Source organism: Halichondria panicea, chromosome 17 (assembly GCF_963675165.1).
Source record: "Halichondria panicea chromosome 17, odHalPani1.1, whole genome shotgun sequence".
Taxonomy (NCBI): domain Eukaryota; kingdom Metazoa; phylum Porifera; class Demospongiae; order Suberitida; family Halichondriidae; genus Halichondria; species Halichondria panicea.
The window spans coordinates 1,794,054-1,812,854 of NC_087393.1; the positions used below are offsets into that span (position 1 = coordinate 1,794,054).

Consider the following 18,801-nt stretch of genomic DNA (forward strand, 5'->3'; position numbering starts at 1 on the left):
GGGCAGACCAGAATAAAACTTTACAACATCGTCATTAATCAAGTACGCTTCTGAAAAAGTTTTATGCTGAGAAATTTGGCTATTCAAGTCACCAATAATCTTGTAGCACCCCGCCAGCTCTTCTTGCATTTTCTGTATCAAGGAAATCGTTAAATCAGTTTGTGTTGCTGTGCCATCATCTACTTCTTGGTTTTCTTTTTCTCGAGTTCTAGTAGGCTCAACAGTATGACTTTGATCACCGAGTGAGAGGAGGCTTTGAGCAACTTCAAGTCTGTTCAAGGATTCTTTCCTGATCTGGCTGCTTTCCCACTGCTCTGAACTGATTTCTTGTTATGTCCTAGGTACAAAGAAGGCAGCCAGTCAGGATTGGATTGATGGTGAAGATAAGCAGGTTTTCCAGATACAAAGTGTCTTGAACAGATACGGTTATTCTCCAGTATTGTACTTTTTATACCATCTCTAGATATTGCGGATAAGAAGCCACTTCTTCTCTTTTTAGTCAGCTCATACTCTTGTTTTCCTCTAGACGTTATCACTTTAGAAATTCTGCAAAGTACAGTACCGAGTAATTTTGTAAAGAAACGTATTGGAGAAGACTGCCCGCTTTTTGATCGTATTGTTCGTATTAGTTGTGCTCTTAGTAATATTAATTTGTGATTCAGTTGTAACCATTTTCATTCTAGAAAAAATCGTTGACATCACATACATAAGAAAACTGAATTATGTAAGTCTAAACAAGCTATACAGTTCATGCAGGTACCACAAAGTTGGAACAATGTGTCACACGTACTGTGCATGGTGTAAGAAATCATTTTTGATGAGCTTATAGTTTAATATACGTATAAACTTACGTTTTAAAGAAACTAACAACGATTGAACGAGTTTAAACTTGTTAATTGTTTACAGAGCCAAGTTCCTTTTTCAGTTTTGAGTGCTCCTTCTTTAGCTCTTCCAACTTAACTACATTATAAATTGTGCATTTTCATCTCAATGCATGGAAGAAAGCATAATCAGCTTACTTTGATGATCACCTCTCGACTTCTGAGGGTCCGTTTTGTACATGACTAGTCCATTCGTCTGTCTCGTATACACCGCCTGCAGGATAGAAGGCGTGACAAGTATATTATATCTACATGAACATGCATGCACGGTACTGTATAATTATTGACAACCATTAATACTTACACTTTCAGGGCGTAACGATGACAACTCGGCCACAATCACTGTATACTCATTGATCTGTCAACACAAAATAATGTTTGTATTATAATAATCAGTGCATGTATTACCTGTCTTTCTAAAGCAGTAATCTTGGCTTGCAGCAGATTCTGTCTCAGACCCATGCCCAGATATTAGCTAGAACATGGGACCATCCAAAAACAATGTATAAATGTGGTAATAATCATCGATCTTGGATATAGTCCTAAAATTAATTGACACATCATGCATACAGTGATATGCGCCGATGCATTTCCACTTGTGCTTCAGAGCAGGCTATACCCCTAATATGTTGTACACTGTATGTGTGATAAGACTCAGCGACAACTAATTGTTTATACTATAACTGGTGCCGTACTTAATACTATGACATGCTGACAGCCCGAGCAATTTAATGTCGAATACCCATGCTTTCACCGTCGGACGTGCAATACTCGTGATGGGTTTGTAATTCGATCCTCATTTTACAACCAACACCAATCGTTTCCGTCTTAGCAGAGAAGCTGGGGTACAGCTGCAATCTTTTGGGGAGTTTAGCAAACACATTTCATGCATGTCTGTAATTAACCTCTATAATGTTGGCGGGTGCTTTCACTCAGTTACCTATAATGATATACATGTATCATTCAGAACTGCTGTTCAGTTAGCAGCATTATTAAGAGGTATTTGTTAGTGTATAATTACAATCATGCATTACAATAACGTTGACATGTAAATAAAGTGTAATGATTTAAATTAACACAGGATAATTGAATTGCGCAATTATTAGTCTTCCATTGGAACATTTCTGAATAAGTAAGACATTGATTCGCCGTAGTAAATTCTACGAATTGCTTCAGCTAACATCAGCCCAATGTCAATCACTTTGATTTTGCTACATCGTTTCTGATGCTCGTCATGGAGGATGGTATTTGTCACCAACACCTACAGAATACGAATTAAGGTAAACAATTTTATACTTCAAGCTGTGCGACAACCATGCATGTACAGTTATTAAAAAGGGTTAGACGTGTGAACCTCTCCGAACTAAGACTACGTTTATATACCACTCTATTTAATATACAAATTGCCACCTATAGTAGAAACCCGGGATTAAACCGGGGACCATAACACTGTATAAAATGGTAGTTCAGTAGCGAAATTGTCAAATACTGAATCAACAATTTTGGCAAGACAAAAGAGATGCCGAAACCCGGGATTGAACCAGGGACCTTTAGATCTTTAGTCTAACGCTCTCCCAACTGAGCTATTTCGGCTGACACAATTAAGTTACGTACCACATGCTGCATGCCAAAATAGAATATCTGTACCAACAATTGGAAAGCCTGGAACTGAGCTATTTCAAATCACACGAGTTATCACATGTTACATGCCAGGGAGTTCACAAGAGTACGATTGACCTTCACTAGTGGACAGTATAAACTGGTTGAGCTTGTTTGTGCGCCTGTCTACGTTGATCTAGTTGTAGCAATAATTCTTACATATTTTACTCTAGGGCTGTTGGGTGGACTTCAATTGAACTGTAAGGTCAACACTGGAACAGCCTTAGAATAGAACATGAAGTCCAAGGTCAGCCATGGCTCTATAAAAATATCAAAGGTCAAATATATACGGTCAGCACCCCCCTGCGTACCTAGGTAAATGTCTCTAGCTAGAAGGTGAGCTTTTACTAAAAAAAAGAACTTTCCACTAGCGAAGGTTAATCGTACTCCCTACTGGAAAAGGTTAATCGTACTCTTGTGACTCTCTGGGCCACGGAATATCCTAACTGGAAGTTAAAAGAGATGCCGAAACCCGGGATTGAACCAGGGACCTTTAGATCTTCAGTCTAACGCTCTCCCAACTGAGCTATTTCGGCTTATACAATCTGGTAATTCTGTAAATCACACAATGGAATCTAGAAACCAAAGCCTACCACTTGCAACATGACACATTATATGTAACTGAGTGGCACATACCTCTGTCAGGGCAGAGTCCTCCAACAGCTCACAGGCATTCTTTGAGAAGAGTCCATGCGTGGCTACAGCGTAAACCTTGTATGCTCCTCTCTCCTGTAGGCACTTTGCAGCTGCTATCACTGCCCCCACCTCATCAATGATGTCATCCTGTGGGGTATACAAGCCATGTATACTGGTACATTACCGCCATTACTGATTAGACAGTCATTCAGTTGAAGATTAATAACTATAGGCAAGCTCAGAATAGGTACCTCTGAGAGATATACAAATGCAAGGTGGAAAGTTGATAAATTGCTTAAGATACATGTACAAGGATATTTACAGGTATACATTGTACAATGTAGAGTCACAATTTCCCAGGCGAGTAAATAGTCTGCGTGCTTTTACAGCTCACTTGGAACTTTGGGAAAATAACACGGTTGTAGATAGAGTATATTGATGGTTTACTTATGTAAACAGTTTGCACTACAGTAGCTATCTAACATTTTACCGAAGTAAGCTGCAATGGGCAATATATAAGTGCAAGGTCTGCAACTAGTGTATCGATATCTAGTATAAAACTGACAATAGGCGACACATGTACATGCATACGGATGTAGCTTGCACGCAACTCACCACTATGATGGCAATCCTACCATGCACGTCGCCAACTACATTGAGAGGGGGCTTTTCCTTGTCCACCACCACTGCCTCTGTGTGTGTGTGTACAGATAGTAATAACCATTAGACGGTATTGGACGAATATGTACATGTACGCTTAGTATATTATTGTAAACTACATAAATTGAAAGACCTAGACACGATAATACGCTAAATGTTGGTAAAATCTAGTGCCTTGAAAATTCTCGTAACAGTGATGATCTGCACTTACCCATAATATTAAATAACAGATCAGATTTAGTGTTTCTTACTACATATGCATGCAACACTCTTGCTACAGGTCACCTTTCTTGGATGGTGTGATGGAGGGTAGTGAGGCTGTACTTTTCTCTCCTAAGCCGTCCTCCGCGGGAGGGGGGGAGTTACGACCATCAATATCTGGGTCCACGTCTTTGGGCTCTCCATGAATCATTGCCAGACCAAGACGCAGTCGCTCGGCAAATGCATTCGCTCTAAAATGTGAGAGGGATTTAATTAATATACTGTAACAGTGGAACTCTTCTTACCAGCCTTCCCTAAAGAAAGGCCAACTACGACACAAATACAAGATACTCAGGTTTCCAAAGAACAGTTTGTGTGTTCCTAACAAAGGGATAGTGGTCAAAACTTTGTTCAATACAAGTGTCTTAAAATTATAAGTGGTTTCCACTGCATGGTACTAGCACATCGGTATAGATATGCATGTACATAGAAAACTCACACCATTATAATTATCAGCTACCATAATGTAGCGGGTTATTTTCGAGGTTTTCGATGATTGACACAGAAAAATGAAAACTTAGTGCCTCGAAAATTGGTTTACATCCGGTATTGTCTACTGTAGGGGTGTGGTTATTTGAACCACTAATCCTCAAAAATAAAATCCTCGAAATGTTTAGTTTGGACAATCCGTGAAAATTTAGTGCCTTGAAAATAACCCGCTATACGGTATTATATATAGTATTGTATTCTTGTACATGCGCATTTATATAAGTATATCGGTAGTGATGAAAATCCTCTTTCGGGCACTACTGACGATATTGAAACAGTCATGCCCATTTTGAATGCAGTTAAATGTCTTAGTTTTGGTTGTGATAATTATGTATTATAAGTTATTTAGGCTGGCATATAATTCTCAATGCGAGGGTGTTCCTATTAGTCTCATAACGCCACTGCCCCCTAACTGTATATCGAGGGTATTAATTCTACATAAAATAACTCTTGAATCATTCAATAGGTAACATTTTGAGCATACTTGGGTATGGCCTAAATTGTTTTATTGGGGAGAACTATACAGAAACTTTTGCTATAAAGCTTCCACAAAGATGTACCGACATTGCTATTATCACGTCCTCACCTTCTAGTAACTCCGGGGTAGCGTGCAACAATCACTGCATTTCTGTAGTCTGGTATCTATGGAAACAAGGGGGTTGCAGTAGCAGATACAGAGGTTGTTAAATGATTATTAATGAGATAATGAGATAATTAAAAGATAGGTAAAAAGCAGATGTGTTTAAGCAAGGATCGTGATGTCGTACAAGTATAAGTTTATTGCGATTCTATTTTTGCAAAGCGATCAACATTCGCAAAATTCGCAAATGCTTGATGCTCGCAAAACATTCTGTACGGTAGCAATCAAAATGTCTACTTTCAAAGCAAAATACAGCCTTAAGAACATTTAAGAACCTTCGAAAATGATACTAATCACTGAATTAATGTAATGTCTTTACAGATACACAAGGATCAACCATTTACCTGCTTTATGTTACACCGGGTTAACTCACATTTTCCTGAATATACTGAATAAGGAAGGGGGAGCCCCTCAAATTATCCACAGGGAAATCAAAGAATCCCTGTATTCCTTTAGCGTAAAGGTCAAAGGTTATCAGATGCGACATCCCAGCCTTAGCCATCATAGAAGCGACTAGTTTGCACGTTAAACAGCCTCTCTTTCGCATCTTACTCTGCTTAGAGTAAGGGAGGTACGGTACCACCCCTATGACTTTCCGAGCTGACGCGGTTTTGCAGGCATAGCACATTATGAGCATCTCCATAAGGCTATCATTGACAGATTGTGAATCCCCTTCATTGCTTGTGTAGTGGCCAGTCTGAATGATGAATACGTCCTTGCCCCTCACAGAGTCGATTATCTCGACCTGGGTCTCTGAGAGAAAAGGGCTGTGTTACCGTTACTCGATTTAAGGCAACCCTCTAGTCTAAAACAATATGCAACAACATTTGAACATTTCACCATTAAATCACTTTTTAGGATTCCCTTGTTCAATAATCATTAGGAGGTTGATACGTAGTAAGATAAGCTTACAATAGTTTATTTTATACACCAAGCTAAATGATTGAGATAGGGACAAGGATATGATCAGGTTTTGTCACTCTTACCATTATCTGTATCTTTGAACACCTTTGCTTCGCACAGTCGAACACCCACTCTCCTAGAAAAAAGTATTATATTAATAATGTTGTTAATGGTTTTCGATTAGTCATGAGATGACTGTTAAATATAATAATAGTCGTATTCAACATCCCATGAATACATTATTTGCCGGCAAAACGAGAACATGCATTGCATCTGTATCTAGCTAGCAACCTTGAGACATCTTCAGCTAATTGGGGGTAGGAGTTCCCAGTTAGAAGTACCAATCCTCTTGGAAATGGAGCAGCCATTGAATCAGCTTTCCCATAAGACATTTGCCTGGGAAAAGAGATGTTGGGTAAAGATGGATCACTAGATCTACCTAACTATGATCGCAGGTCAAAGGACCCACGTGTAGGTTAGCATTATTTAGAAGACAAATCGTTTTGTTCTCAAAATGGCGACTCCCGATGTACTCAACCCTCCTTCCATGTACCGGCTCAGGCCATTATTTGATATAAAGAAGGTGAAGCTCCCAGACTGTATGTACCTACTAAAACCCCTTCACCTGCTGCCCAATGCAGCTGTCTCGTCTGAGGTGTGTTGGGGGGAGGTGTGTACATATAATTTAACTATTAGTCGTACAGATTGCAATAGATAATTGTGATCTAGGTAATACACGCGAGGATATTACTATCTTTTGGCAGTACTGGTCTAAGCAGATGTCACGTGCTCATTCATCTCTGTCATGCTAGAGGTTGGGGGTCATGTGATTGCAGTTAGGTTTCGGGAGAGTACTAAGAGAGGGGCCCCTGCGAGTGACATTAAGCACACAAGTGTTGGGGGCCCTCATTCAGCCCCCCAAACGGTAATCAACATTGTCAAATGTTCGATCCGAGGGATAAGAGGCTTAAAATTTTTGTCTGGGACTCACTGACAGCAACTGTAGAGTTTAGTATGTGTATGCTAGTGGCTGCGCATGTGCGATAGGCATGTGACCAGAAGCCACACCCATGTCAGTATAATATACTTTTCGAGGTAAGGCCGCGGTTAGTGTTCTTCATCGTTAACTACATTATGTATAATTATCCTCAACGCATCAGTTGCTTGATTCTAAATACATGTGCTTGCACGAACGATAAGAGTTAGCGCACATAGATTCTAAGCACACACACCTACGACTAAAGCATTCCCTGGGAGTGCACACCATGGCAGGCTTTTGCATGTACGTAATGTAACCAGGGTGTCATACAGGGGGAAAGGGGGGATATCCCCCCCCTTTCAAGTAGTAGTTGCATGACTTAGTGTCCATAGCTGGGTATTGAAATAACAGTTGACCTTTTTTTAGCAACATTTTTCTCATTTCCCCCCTCTGCTTCAAAATCCTGTATGACACCCTGGTAACTATACACTTACAAAGTGTGATCATGACTTTCCCACTCCACTATGAGTGAACACCTAACCTCTCTCTCCTCCCTTTCAGGGTACTGGCTCTGCACTGAGCTACCTGGAGCAGAGACAGGAGTGGGTATTGGGCCAGATCACCAACCTTCAGGATAGGGTTAAGTCACTGGCACAGCAGTTTGGGATAGGGCCGGACCAGGTTGGAATTCTGCAACAAGTGAGTTTACGACAGTGTATACATTTGTATGCAAATGTATACACTTATTAAAGTCATTTGTACATCTCACCCGCTTGCAGCTGTAGTTGAGTCAGGTGTTTTGTTGGCAGCTAAATACTGCACCAGATTGTTATACACAGAAGCTTATAACATGACATTTTACAAAGTAGAGGTTTTCCTAAGCTTGTACATGTATGCACTTACAAAAGGTTGTAAGACCACAGCAAGGGGTTTTCCCAGTGCAGGGGCTTGACTATCGTATAGAGGGTAATTTTCGTGGGGTAAAATATTCGTGGTTGAAGGTTTGACCACGAATATTTTACCCACGAATGAAGCGACCTTGCCTATCTTTACCTGCAGTGCAAGCTCCAACCACGAAAATATTACCCACGAAATGTCTCAATATTGTTGAACCACGAATATTTTATCCCCCTAAAATTACCCGCTATACGGTATTTGTAAGCCATTCGTTAGCTGGAGCTTTTGCTGTACAAGAGAGTGTAATTTGCCTCTGACTGTACCTATCCCCCAGGTGAACAGTGATGTGTCGTACCAGGACGTGGTGGTGAGCTGCCCCACTTCCTCCCCTCCTTATCTCCTGGCAGCGCTCTACTGGTACCTCTCCACCACTTCTCTCCCCTGTTCCTGCAGCATACATGTGCACTCCTCTGCTACTAGCACCGTGACTGAGGACCTCAAGAGGTTCTTTGACGGGCTACCCTCCTCCAACAAGTCTAAATTCAAACTGACTCTCATATGGAAGTCAGGTGGGCACATTGACCTGTACATGTAAGATGTATAATTATTGTATAGGTGATGGAGACGTCTGTGGGGGTTGCTTACTATTACCAGTCAGGGTTTTATAAGAGAGGGGGGGGGCGCCCTGGGATTTCCCCTTAGAAATCTGAAAATTAATGATGTTATAACAAATTGTATGATTTCTCTCCGTCTACAATAGAATTAAAAGAAGTGTCATGATTTGAAACACAAAAAACACAAATTGCCCACAGATAATAACATTTTTTCCGGGGAACAACCCCCAGACCCCCCTGAATTAAACGTTTCCCCCTCCCAGCTAAAAATCCTATAGGAAACCCTGCCAGTTCTCAGTAGGTACATGTACCTAGTAGATAGGAGACGTAAATTAGTGCTAGCTCCACCTGTCGGTACAAATGTATGTGTTACATTATGATAGCTACGGTATGTGTTTGTACAGTACGCGGTGTATACATTGTGTGGGTGGCTGGTTCCTTAGAGCCCCCAGGCATTCATTGTGTACCCCCCCCCCCCCCCCCCCGTGTATACATTGTGTGGGTGGCTGGTTCTTTAGAGCCCCCAGGCATTCATTGTGTACCCCCACAATAAGAATAGTGCTGCCTTATAATACTTAGATCATCTAAAGTATGCTGAATGTTGCAGTGTTTGTAGATATGCGAATTAGAGCGTTTCAAAGACAATATCCAATTAAAAAGAGTAGTTCCTTATTAGATTGTATTGCATGTGATCAGAAGCGCATACTTATAATAATGGTATTATGCTATTTTTAGAGATGGCTCATATTTTGTGTAGAGACTGTAATTGTATAATATTATGGTTTTATGATGGTATTTTTTGACATTGTATAGTGTAATCTAGCAAATCGAAGCTTTAATCAGGTTCCTTATTGATGTATGTAGTGTTGAAACAAATAGTCAATCACTGGGTTTAACCCGTCACAAGAACGATCAAACATCACAGGTCTCAAACCAGAGCTCCTTCTCCACTCATTGTGTATCATAAGCTGTATTTGGCCGATCAGTGTAGTGTTTCACATGTATCTCCCACCTTAACCACTCCAGCAGTACATACTGTGTCGCTTGAGTTCCGGTATATTGACCTGCTAAAAAGCTAATTTTGAGTATTAATTTTTGTTTATCAATCTACGTATAATTATCTGTACATGTTCTTATTCTGTAACGCCACATGTACACTGCTTCATTATCTCCTATGTGTGTACAGTGATTAGTATGGTTAACTAGCCAACTGTGAAGGGTCTTGATCAATATCATAAGGTATTCTGATACCATAGCTATCTTCTAAACACTTCTTTTTATCCTGGACATTTTGGGAGGCAATTTTCGTTGCAACATAGCTGTATAGCTAGCATGAGCTAGCATGAGTTCTGCAATTAGGATTAGATAGTTTTAGATAGCTAGTGCATTCTTCTAATTATTCCAGACATCTCACGTGCGCTATAAAGATTCGTTCTAGAAAATAATGGCTTTTTTTGCTGTCCGACAATTAGAACATGTAAGATAATAAATAGGTTTGTGAATAATGAGAAAATCGTAATTACTTTTTGTCGCATTAAGGTAGTTTATAGTGGAAATCCTGTGTAGAAACAAATTGTACATGGCCGGCCATCCTTTTCAGTGCACGCACGTTGTTCTGTGATATTAAGTCTCAACAACTACATGTACATGTACGAAGTTAAATAGCATTATTATGTTACAACACTCCTTTATTGTACTTTGGTGGCCCTTATAGCAGGTGATGAATTAGCACTATAATTAAGATAGCCACTAAGAGCAAGTGTTGCCACGTTCAAATGATATTATGTTTCAAGTTTATATCCTGTTACAGTAAATATTTCCCTCCTGACCATCAATACCTTTCCTAACGTTTTCACCATGGCAATGTAAACTCTTTTGTGTTCTCGGGTGTAGAAGATGTGTTCAATAGCTGAGCTACCATTAACTTCCCTTTCCCTATTATGGAAAAACATTGTAATGTCTCTGTTTTGGCAAAGGAATTATGTGTTGTGAAATAGTTGAGATCATTCAAAATGATTGTTTCCTATTATGTGCTACATGTAAATTACTGTACCCTAACCTAATACTGCTCAGCTTACTGTAACCACACAAGTGCCTCCTCCATGTACAGTCCTTAGAACTGAGCCAAGATTCCATGGATACTGGCTAAATACCATAGAATACCTCTTTTCTGTTATCACCATGTATAGTAGTGACATGACTTGGCTTTTGATGGTGGAGCTTCTATTGAGCTGTAATTGTATTGATTGAACAATAACTGACAAAGCACTAGAGTGGCTGTATTGTATCACTATCCTTTACAGGCCCAGGCATTTGTACCTGTGATAACAGATTAGTGACTCAGTGATAGCCTCTCTTTTTATACCTATTATGGTTGCAAATATCATTGGTGCCTCATCCCCCTATAAACTGGTATTTGCTGACTAAGTACAATGATTGAGGATGTGAATTGTGAGGTGATTTGCTGATGTAATTGTGACTGGTTTCCTGAGTGGGCAACCCACACAATGACATTGTACATTTAGAGCTACATGCATGTACACTTTGCATACTTCTAGACACTTTTTTTCTCATAGAAGCCGTATTCCTTTCAGTCTCATGTCTCGAGCATGTTAGTTATGTGTACATCCTGTGTCCAGTAGTTTTAGCCTAGCTCATTATGCGTGTCCACGTAGTCATAAACTGGTATTTGCTGCCCCCACTCAATTCAGCCCTCGTCTACATAAACCAATAAAGGAAATTGGTGGCTTGGTGGGCTCTTGTTTACCAGGTAGAATGATTTAGGGCAATCATGTACATGTAGCCAGCTACACTGTACCGTTATTTGCAGTACTAAATACATGTATGAATGGCTGAATCTCTGTGTGTAGTTAGAGGCGTCACTGTGGGTGTTGAAACTTTTAGGCGTGTGCTTGTGATATTCATAGCAAATTCATTGCTGTTGGTAGATTCATTTGTGCATCTAACTTGGCTCCTTTTCTCTATGATTATCATTGTATGGGTGTGCCTGAAGGAGTATCCAGTGAATAACAAACAACCTGTTGTCATGGGATGGACCACACCCACGTTCCCATACACCCTACTCCCCCCACACATCTTCTGTGTCCATTATTCATTCACACCCCACGCCCTGGAAATGTGCTTTATTCACACACATGTACATTGTCTTGGCTGTTTGCTTATAATAATTATTACTATACTGTAGTTAATTCACTCTCTGTCTCTCCTAGATACACACAATTTACTGTGCAAAAATACATTCATCACTTAACCCCCCCCCCTCCCCACACACACACACACACACAACAGAGTCTGTCTGCCCCTCTGCTACAATGGTAGTCTCCCCTCACAACCAGACACCAGTGGAAGGTCTTGCAAATATCGCTCGCTACATTTGTCGTCAGTACTGTCCTGCACTGTACGAGGACCAAGGCCCTATGGCAGCATCTCAAATGGACAACTGGCTCGAAGCAATAATTGGAACACTGTTTCGAGGCAGCTCGAAAGAGAAGGCATCGGTGATTCGAAAATTGAACTCCCATGTTGGTTCATCGAGCTTTCTTGGAGGTGATCGCGTTTCCATTGCAGATATCATCTCGTACAGTGTGTTAGCCAGTCTCGATGGTGTGAAACCGACTTCAAATGTCAAGAAATGGTTGAAAAGAGTAGAGAATTCATTTCCCTGTTTGAAAATCATTCCCTTCACCAGCTTCAAATTGGAATAAACATTCAGTGACTGTGTATAGTTAGAATCAATCTATAATCAAACTTCACTGAATTATTTGTTTGTGTGGGAATGTATTTGCTTTTTTGGATACTATATTGGATTCATGCTTGACTTTCTATTTCCCCTACTGTGTGTGTTCATGTGGGCTACCTAAACAAAGGAAGTTGTAGTGTGTGGTTGGTACTGCATAATTGCAGTAATTTGTACACACCAAAGCATCATAATAAGATCTGTATCACAGTAGCCCTATTTTGACCATATAAGGTCATTTTTGGAGCCGTGAGCTCAGCAATGGTCTGTAGGAGACTTACAATTGCATTCCATTGAGGTTTCAAGGCAACCACAACCTTTGAACAGGGTATATGCCCAAATAAGGTAATGGTATGAGGCTGCAGTATCCCAGCTTAGAGCCAATCAGATTGCAGAATGACTCAGAAAAGGGGGTGGATCCAATGGAGTATAAAAAAGCAGCCAAACCACGAAAATTTAATTCACTCGCTCTCTGGATAACCGAACAGTGACTGTCTCTTTCATCATCTTTCATTCACCAAACTAGCCAAAATGTGTGACGACGATGTTGCTGCGTTGGTTGTAGACAATGGATCTGGTATGTGCAAAGCCGGATTCGCTGGAGATGATGCTCCCAGAGCTGTCTTCCCCTCCATCGTTGGAAGACCCCGTCATCAGGGAGTGATGGTTGGTATGGGACAGAAGGACTCATACGTAGGAGATGAGGCTCAGAGCAAGAGAGGAATCCTCACTCTCAAGTACCCTATCGAGCACGGAATCGTCACCAACTGGGATGACATGGAGAAGGTGAGAAATTATTTTTATTTAGTCTGCTAGCTGCAGCTAAAGCAGTCTTAGCTTATTAGCTTGTAAACAAGTATTTGATTGTAGTTATTTGCAGCATTGATTGGGTGTTCTTTTCCCTGCAGATCTGGCATCATACCTTCTACAATGAGCTGCGTGTTGCCCCCGAGGAGCACCCCGTCCTGCTCACAGAGGCCCCCCTCAACCCCAAAGCCAACCGTGAGAAGATGACCCAAATCATGTTCGAGACCTTCAACACCCCAGCAATGTACGTTGCCATCCAGGCTGTGCTCTCTCTGTACGCCTCTGGACGTACCACTGGTATCGTGTTCGACTCTGGTGATGGTGTCTCCCACACTGTGCCCATCTACGAGGGATACGCTCTTCCCCATGCCATCCTTCGTTTGGACTTGGCTGGACGTGATCTGACCGACTACCTCATGAAGATCCTGACCGAGCGTGGCTACTCTTTCACCACCACTGCCGAACGTGAGATCGTCCGTGACATCAAGGAGAAGCTCTGCTACGTTGCCCTTGACTTTGAACAGGAGATGGGAACTGCTGCCTCCAGCTCATCGGTCGAGAAGAGCTACGAGCTCCCTGACGGACAAGTTATCACCATTGGAAACGAGCGATTCCGATGCCCTGAGGCTCTCTTCCAACCCAGCTTCCTCGGAATGGAGTCTGCCGGTATCCACGAGACTTGCTACAACTCAATCATGAAGTGCGATGTTGACATCCGTAAGGACCTGTACGCTAACACCGTCCTCTCTGGAGGTTCCACCATGTACCCCGGAGTTGCTGACCGTATGCAGAAGGAGATCACTGCCTTGGCACCACCCACAATGAAGATCAAGATCATCGCCCCACCAGAGAGGAAATACTCTGTATGGATCGGAGGTTCCATCCTTGCCTCTCTCTCCACCTTCCAACAGATGTGGATCTCAAAGCAAGAATACGATGAGTCTGGCCCATCCATTGTTCATCGCAAGTGCTTCTAAATATTGCACAAACAAAACTTAACTCTAGATTCTTTTAGAACTGCTCACAATTATGTTGTATATGTTTGCTCTTGTATAGTCTCTTTTTAATGACAATAACAAATTAATGCTCACTGCTCTGAGCGCATGCAAATCAATATAATTGCATGCAAGAAATGGGAAGCTTATAGTACTTGTTCGTACAGTAATCATGTGAACTGTGCAAGTAATTTATGAAAAACACAATTATAAACGACACGAGCCATATATATATGAATCTGACTAGGATATATACAAAGGGTTTGTAAAAATAATGTTGCAAGCAGCTATAAATAATTATCGTTTCCATCTTTATTTATTAAATCCAAGTGGGATTGTGGGAGTGACAGTGCAAGGTACATCATCTTTAGGTTGCAGTGTTGTTCTCTGCACAGCGACCAGCTTGTAGTCCGGAGGAAGAGTAAAGCGGAAGGTCTGCACCAATCTGGCCAGGATCAGCTTAGTCTCCATCTACATGGACGATTATTATTATATACAGTTACTATCATAATCGCATGTTGTCCTATTATTCACTGTGATTTGTACAGTGATTAATCGCGTATCAGTAATTGCACGTCGTCAAACAATTACTGCCTTGACGACCGCACGTTCGAATAACGGCCGCGGCTAATTTTTTTACTGAAACTGCAGCTAACTTAAAACTGCATCACTAACTATCAATGGTATGGCTACTCGTGCAATAAGGGATTAATAGCACTCATAACAAGCACTGACAAGCACTGACAAGGTTAATAGCACTCGGCTACGCCACGTGCAATTAGTATCCTTGCCATTGCTTGTTACTTGTGCTATTAATCCCATATTGCACTCTTAGCCATACTATTGACCTTCAAGACTCAAAACAAAAAATTAATCGGGAGAAGGTATATACCGGTCTTTTTTCTAAGCAGCTCCCAAAATTTAGCCCAACAAATTACTGGGATTTATTAACGGCCGCGGCTAATTTTTTTACTGAAACTGCAGCTAACTTAAAACTGCATCACTAACAATCAATGGTATGGCTACTCGTGCAATAAGGGATTACATAACAAGCACTGACAAGGTTAATAGCACTCGGCTACGCCACGTGCAATTAGTCCTTGCCATTGCTTGTTACTCGTGCTATTAATCCCATATTGCACTCTTAGCCATACTATTAATTATTTGACCTTCAAGACTCGAAACAAGAAATAAATCGGAAGAAGGTATATACTGGTCTTTTTTCTAAGCAGCGCCCAAAATCTAGCCCAACAAATTACTGGGATTTTCCAGTGGCACAGATAGCAATTGTACCAAGAGTACACGCATAGCCTCGATTCCAGGCTGCGTTATAATATAAGCGTCAGAAAAATGTTTTTTTTGGCTTTAATTAGAGCAAAATAATACCCTTTGGACTTCGCGCTATAACAAAAATAGCAAGAAAAAGACCGTAGGATATAGTTTAATGCTGTAACAGTACTTACCAGAGCAAATTGTTTCCCAATACAAGAGCGATGGCCGAGACTGAACGGAAAGTAGACAAACGAACTGGGTCTGCAAGAAAACAAAAACACAATATCAAAATACTTTACAGTGTGGGCCAGGACAATCATTTCTCACTGTTTGTTCTCTGGGTTGAATCTGGCGGGATTAAAACTATCAGGATCGTCAAAGTACTGGGGTAGCCTGGACATCATTGATATTTGCAGCTGGATACAAATTTTTACGATAAATGCTTGCCAGCCATAATTATAAAACCAGAAATTTGTTCAAAACGGCTTATTTGCCAAATTTTCCCGTTGTACAGTATATGTATGATAGATACCTCAACTATAAATTAACTACAAACTCACAAATAACGATGTTCCTCCCGGGATGAAGTACTCCCCGAGCTGAATACCACCCTCCATGGCTTCTTTGGTTACCCCGAAAGCAGGAGGGTACAGCCGCAGAACCTCTAACAGAACCTACATAATTATAGTTACATGTGAGTGGAAAGATCGAGGTACGTATGAGTAAAACTAATTATACTGACAATTTCTAGTGAATATTATAGTTATAATTTACCTGCTCAGTATATTGTAGCTTCTCCAGATCTTCGTTAGTCACTTCAGTTCGTCCTTCAAGGACCTCCTCTACTTCAGCTTGGAGTCTGCATAACAATAATTTTGTAGCGTACGGAACATTATTAGTTTGCTCCATAAGGATTGTTTTCCTAGGCCCTGTCACATATGAATGCATATTATGTGCATACAAACACAACTTTACAGTGACGTTAGATCATATCCACTAAAATATATGCTTACCGACACAAAACATCAGGATGTTGATGAATCAGAGCAGTGGCAAACGATAGCAAAGTACCAGAGGTCTCTTGTCCTATAGAGAAAAGAGGTCCGTAGTTAATTAAGTAATTCAATTTGAGTCGTTATATTTACAGTTACCTGCCACATAGAAGGTGACGAAATCGTCCACCAAATCTTCAATGTCCACAGACTCCTTGGTAGCTATAATTATATGACAAAATCATCAGTGAGGATACATTAACTTGGAGTACTCACAGGCGACTTGCAGGATTGAGGATAGTATGTCTCTGGGGATCTGCTCTCCAGCTTCCACTGCTCTAATTCTCTTCATGATGCAGTCTCGTCCAACATTCCTCAGAGCTCTAATAGTCTCCTTGTAGCCTCTCACTTCAAACGGATGAAGATACTATACAAATGAAGCTAGTAACTTTATAACATCAGTCTGCATATTTACACGAAAAATATTTGCACCATAAAATTATATGCAACGTTCAAAACTGGAGGATATCAAATAACTAACCGCATAGGCAAAGCCACCAGCAAAGCTCTTTTGCAGACCTTTAAATGCATGACTAACAAGAAAAGTTAGTTTCCCATTTCCTTTGACCCATTTCAGGCCGAGAGTTGCATCATCCCATTTTCCAGAGAAATCCGATCCAAAAGCCACCTGTGAAGTGGAATTAGAGCGACAAAATGTATGTGCATGTAAACACACAACCCGATATATACCTTACTAATGACATTCAGTGTGACTTCTGCCAAGTGTTGTTTCATGGGAACTGTTGTTTTCCCATCAGCCAGAGGTCGTATGGCCTCCAACAATTTGTCAGTGCACTCATTGAAAGAAGGGAGAAGCTCTTCAGGTAGCTATTGTGAGGACACAATGATGTAATCCAACAACTTAAACACTGGAAGTTGAACATGATTATACACACCTCTTATTGAACGGCTGATCGTAGATCTTTCGTCTTGGTTTCCAAGTATCATAGTCACGTATGGTGACTAACCCGTTGCCCATAAATCTGAGGTGAAATTACTTTTAGAGAAAGATAGTGGATATGATAATAGCTATACCTTTGCCCAAAGAGCCATCCCACTCTTGTCTTGAGTTGTTTCACTTTCCCATTCTTTACTTGCATTGTCACAGTCTGTATAAACAGTAAAATCAGAACCTTTACTATAAGATGTGGGCAATATAATCAATCAGAACGTAGATCTATTATTGCCGAGCACCTTAGCATGAGGAAACTTATTATATTGAAGCACGAAAAACCTTTATACAAACGTGGCATCATGCACGGAAAATTAAGTGTGGCTAACAGATATCGTGTGTCACAGATGCCGTCCAAAACTAACATGCCGTGCAGTTATGCTCACTATAAAAGCCGTGGGGTACTGCCTGAGGCTCTATGTACGCGTGTTATGTTTTCCCCAGAGTGGCCAGACTACATGTATGGATTGAGGCTTTTATAACGATTAGGCGAACAACTTTGGCACTCGGCTTCTTATGCAGTGGCACAATAATAATACATGTAATATAACATGACTAAAATAGAGAAAATAATCTGTTACAGCGCAGCCAAATTCCTTATCAACACTGTAACAGGGCAAGACTTGTACAGATTTCAAAATTTATGTATATAGTATACAGCAGTAGAAAAAATAATTACACTTTGGAGTAGGGCACTTTTAATTAGAACCCCAAGAATTGCGTTCAATCTGAGCTGGCGCTTATGCGCTACAACTAGTGTAGTGTCTAGTGCAATCTCTTAGTACACAGGATCTACTGTTTGATTTTTGGTCTCTCTATGTTACAGCTGCATCTAGACAGTTATGCAGTCGACTCTTATTAACCCGGTCATCCTTGGGGCAGTGCAGTTTGTGCAATAGCGAGGTGGCTGCATTTCTGAAATTTAGAAAATAGCCGCGGTGCGGCTAAATAGCGGTCCTATCTCGAATCTAATGATTAATTTTGCTGATCTGTCTCGAGGATTATGAATCATTTTGCCTTCAATTTTCATCTGCCAAACCACACCCAAAACATCATATCCGGTCGTAATAAACGTAAAAACCTAGTTTGGGGCAGCCAGAACTGATCATATGGAATAGCAAATGGCCGCATTTCAGGACGAGTTTTGTGCAGTAAAGATCAAGCTATAGCAATCCGTGCCAAACGAAATGTCCGAGGTAACCGTAGTTTAGAGAGCCGGATTAGCGAAAGTCTACAGTATAGCACAGTTATGCATGCAGTAACAGTGACTTGCTTTAGCATAAGCGCCATAAAAATTTAATCACAGCACAGTATCTATAAAAAAAATTGCGTCTAGTCTGAGTTGGT

At 40.8% G+C, this 18,801-nt stretch overlaps 4 protein-coding genes and 2 non-coding genes across 7 annotated transcripts; 2 read left to right on the forward strand and 4 right to left on the reverse strand.

Annotated features, from left to right (window-relative positions):
• Positions 1-1,926: 1,926 nt before the first annotated feature.
• On the reverse strand, positions 1,927-6,587 carry LOC135350801 (phosphoribosyl pyrophosphate synthase-associated protein 1-like). Its single transcript, XM_064549640.1, has 8 exons — positions 6,421-6,587; positions 6,213-6,265; positions 5,600-5,979; positions 5,173-5,228; positions 4,122-4,288; positions 3,792-3,868; positions 3,177-3,323; positions 1,927-2,142 (listed from the first exon to the last, which is right to left on the reverse strand). Exons 1-8 carry the CDS (start codon positions 6,519-6,521, stop codon positions 1,984-1,986), a joined length of 1,140 nt encoding a protein of 379 aa, XP_064405710.1. The 5' UTR covers positions 6,522-6,587; the 3' UTR covers positions 1,927-1,983.
• Positions 2,402-2,474, reverse strand: Trnaf-aaa (transfer RNA phenylalanine (anticodon AAA)). Its single transcript has one exon. It is a non-coding gene; the product is annotated as a tRNA-Phe (tRNA).
• Positions 3,004-3,076, reverse strand: Trnaf-gaa (transfer RNA phenylalanine (anticodon GAA)). Its single transcript has one exon. It is a non-coding gene; the product is annotated as a tRNA-Phe (tRNA).
• Positions 6,588-6,597: 10 nt separating the features above from the next.
• LOC135350819 (aminoacyl tRNA synthase complex-interacting multifunctional protein 2-like) lies at positions 6,598-12,462 on the forward strand. Of its 2 annotated transcripts, none has more exons than XM_064549665.1 (4): positions 6,598-6,712; positions 7,670-7,807; positions 8,340-8,574; positions 11,929-12,462. In XM_064549665.1, the coding sequence occupies exons 1-4, from the start codon at positions 6,644-6,646 to the stop codon at positions 12,342-12,344; spliced, it is 858 nt and encodes a 285-aa protein (XP_064405735.1). In that variant the 5' UTR covers positions 6,598-6,643; the 3' UTR covers positions 12,345-12,462. The 2 variants fall into 2 exon arrangements, with proteins under 2 accessions (XP_064405735.1, XP_064405734.1); XM_064549664.1 differs by having other exon boundaries at positions 6,600-6,784.
• Positions 12,463-12,825: 363 nt separating this feature from the next.
• LOC135350803 (actin, cytoplasmic) lies at positions 12,826-14,293 on the forward strand. Its single transcript, XM_064549642.1, has 2 exons — positions 12,826-13,162; positions 13,285-14,293. The coding sequence occupies exons 1-2, from the start codon at positions 12,908-12,910 to the stop codon at positions 14,158-14,160; spliced, it is 1,131 nt and encodes a 376-aa protein (XP_064405712.1). The 5' UTR covers positions 12,826-12,907; the 3' UTR covers positions 14,161-14,293.
• Positions 14,294-14,333: 40 nt separating this feature from the next.
• LOC135350813 (cholesterol 24-hydroxylase-like) lies at positions 14,334-17,485 on the reverse strand. Its single transcript, XM_064549656.1, has 11 exons — positions 17,399-17,485; positions 17,193-17,330; positions 16,984-17,130; positions 16,719-16,869; positions 16,602-16,664; positions 16,464-16,536; positions 16,225-16,309; positions 16,011-16,124; positions 15,778-15,866; positions 15,642-15,711; positions 14,334-14,649 (listed from the first exon to the last, which is right to left on the reverse strand). The coding sequence occupies exons 2-11, from the start codon at positions 17,235-17,237 to the stop codon at positions 14,491-14,493; spliced, it is 996 nt and encodes a 331-aa protein (XP_064405726.1). The 5' UTR covers positions 17,238-17,330; positions 17,399-17,485; the 3' UTR covers positions 14,334-14,490.
• Positions 17,486-18,801: the final 1,316 nt, after the last annotated feature.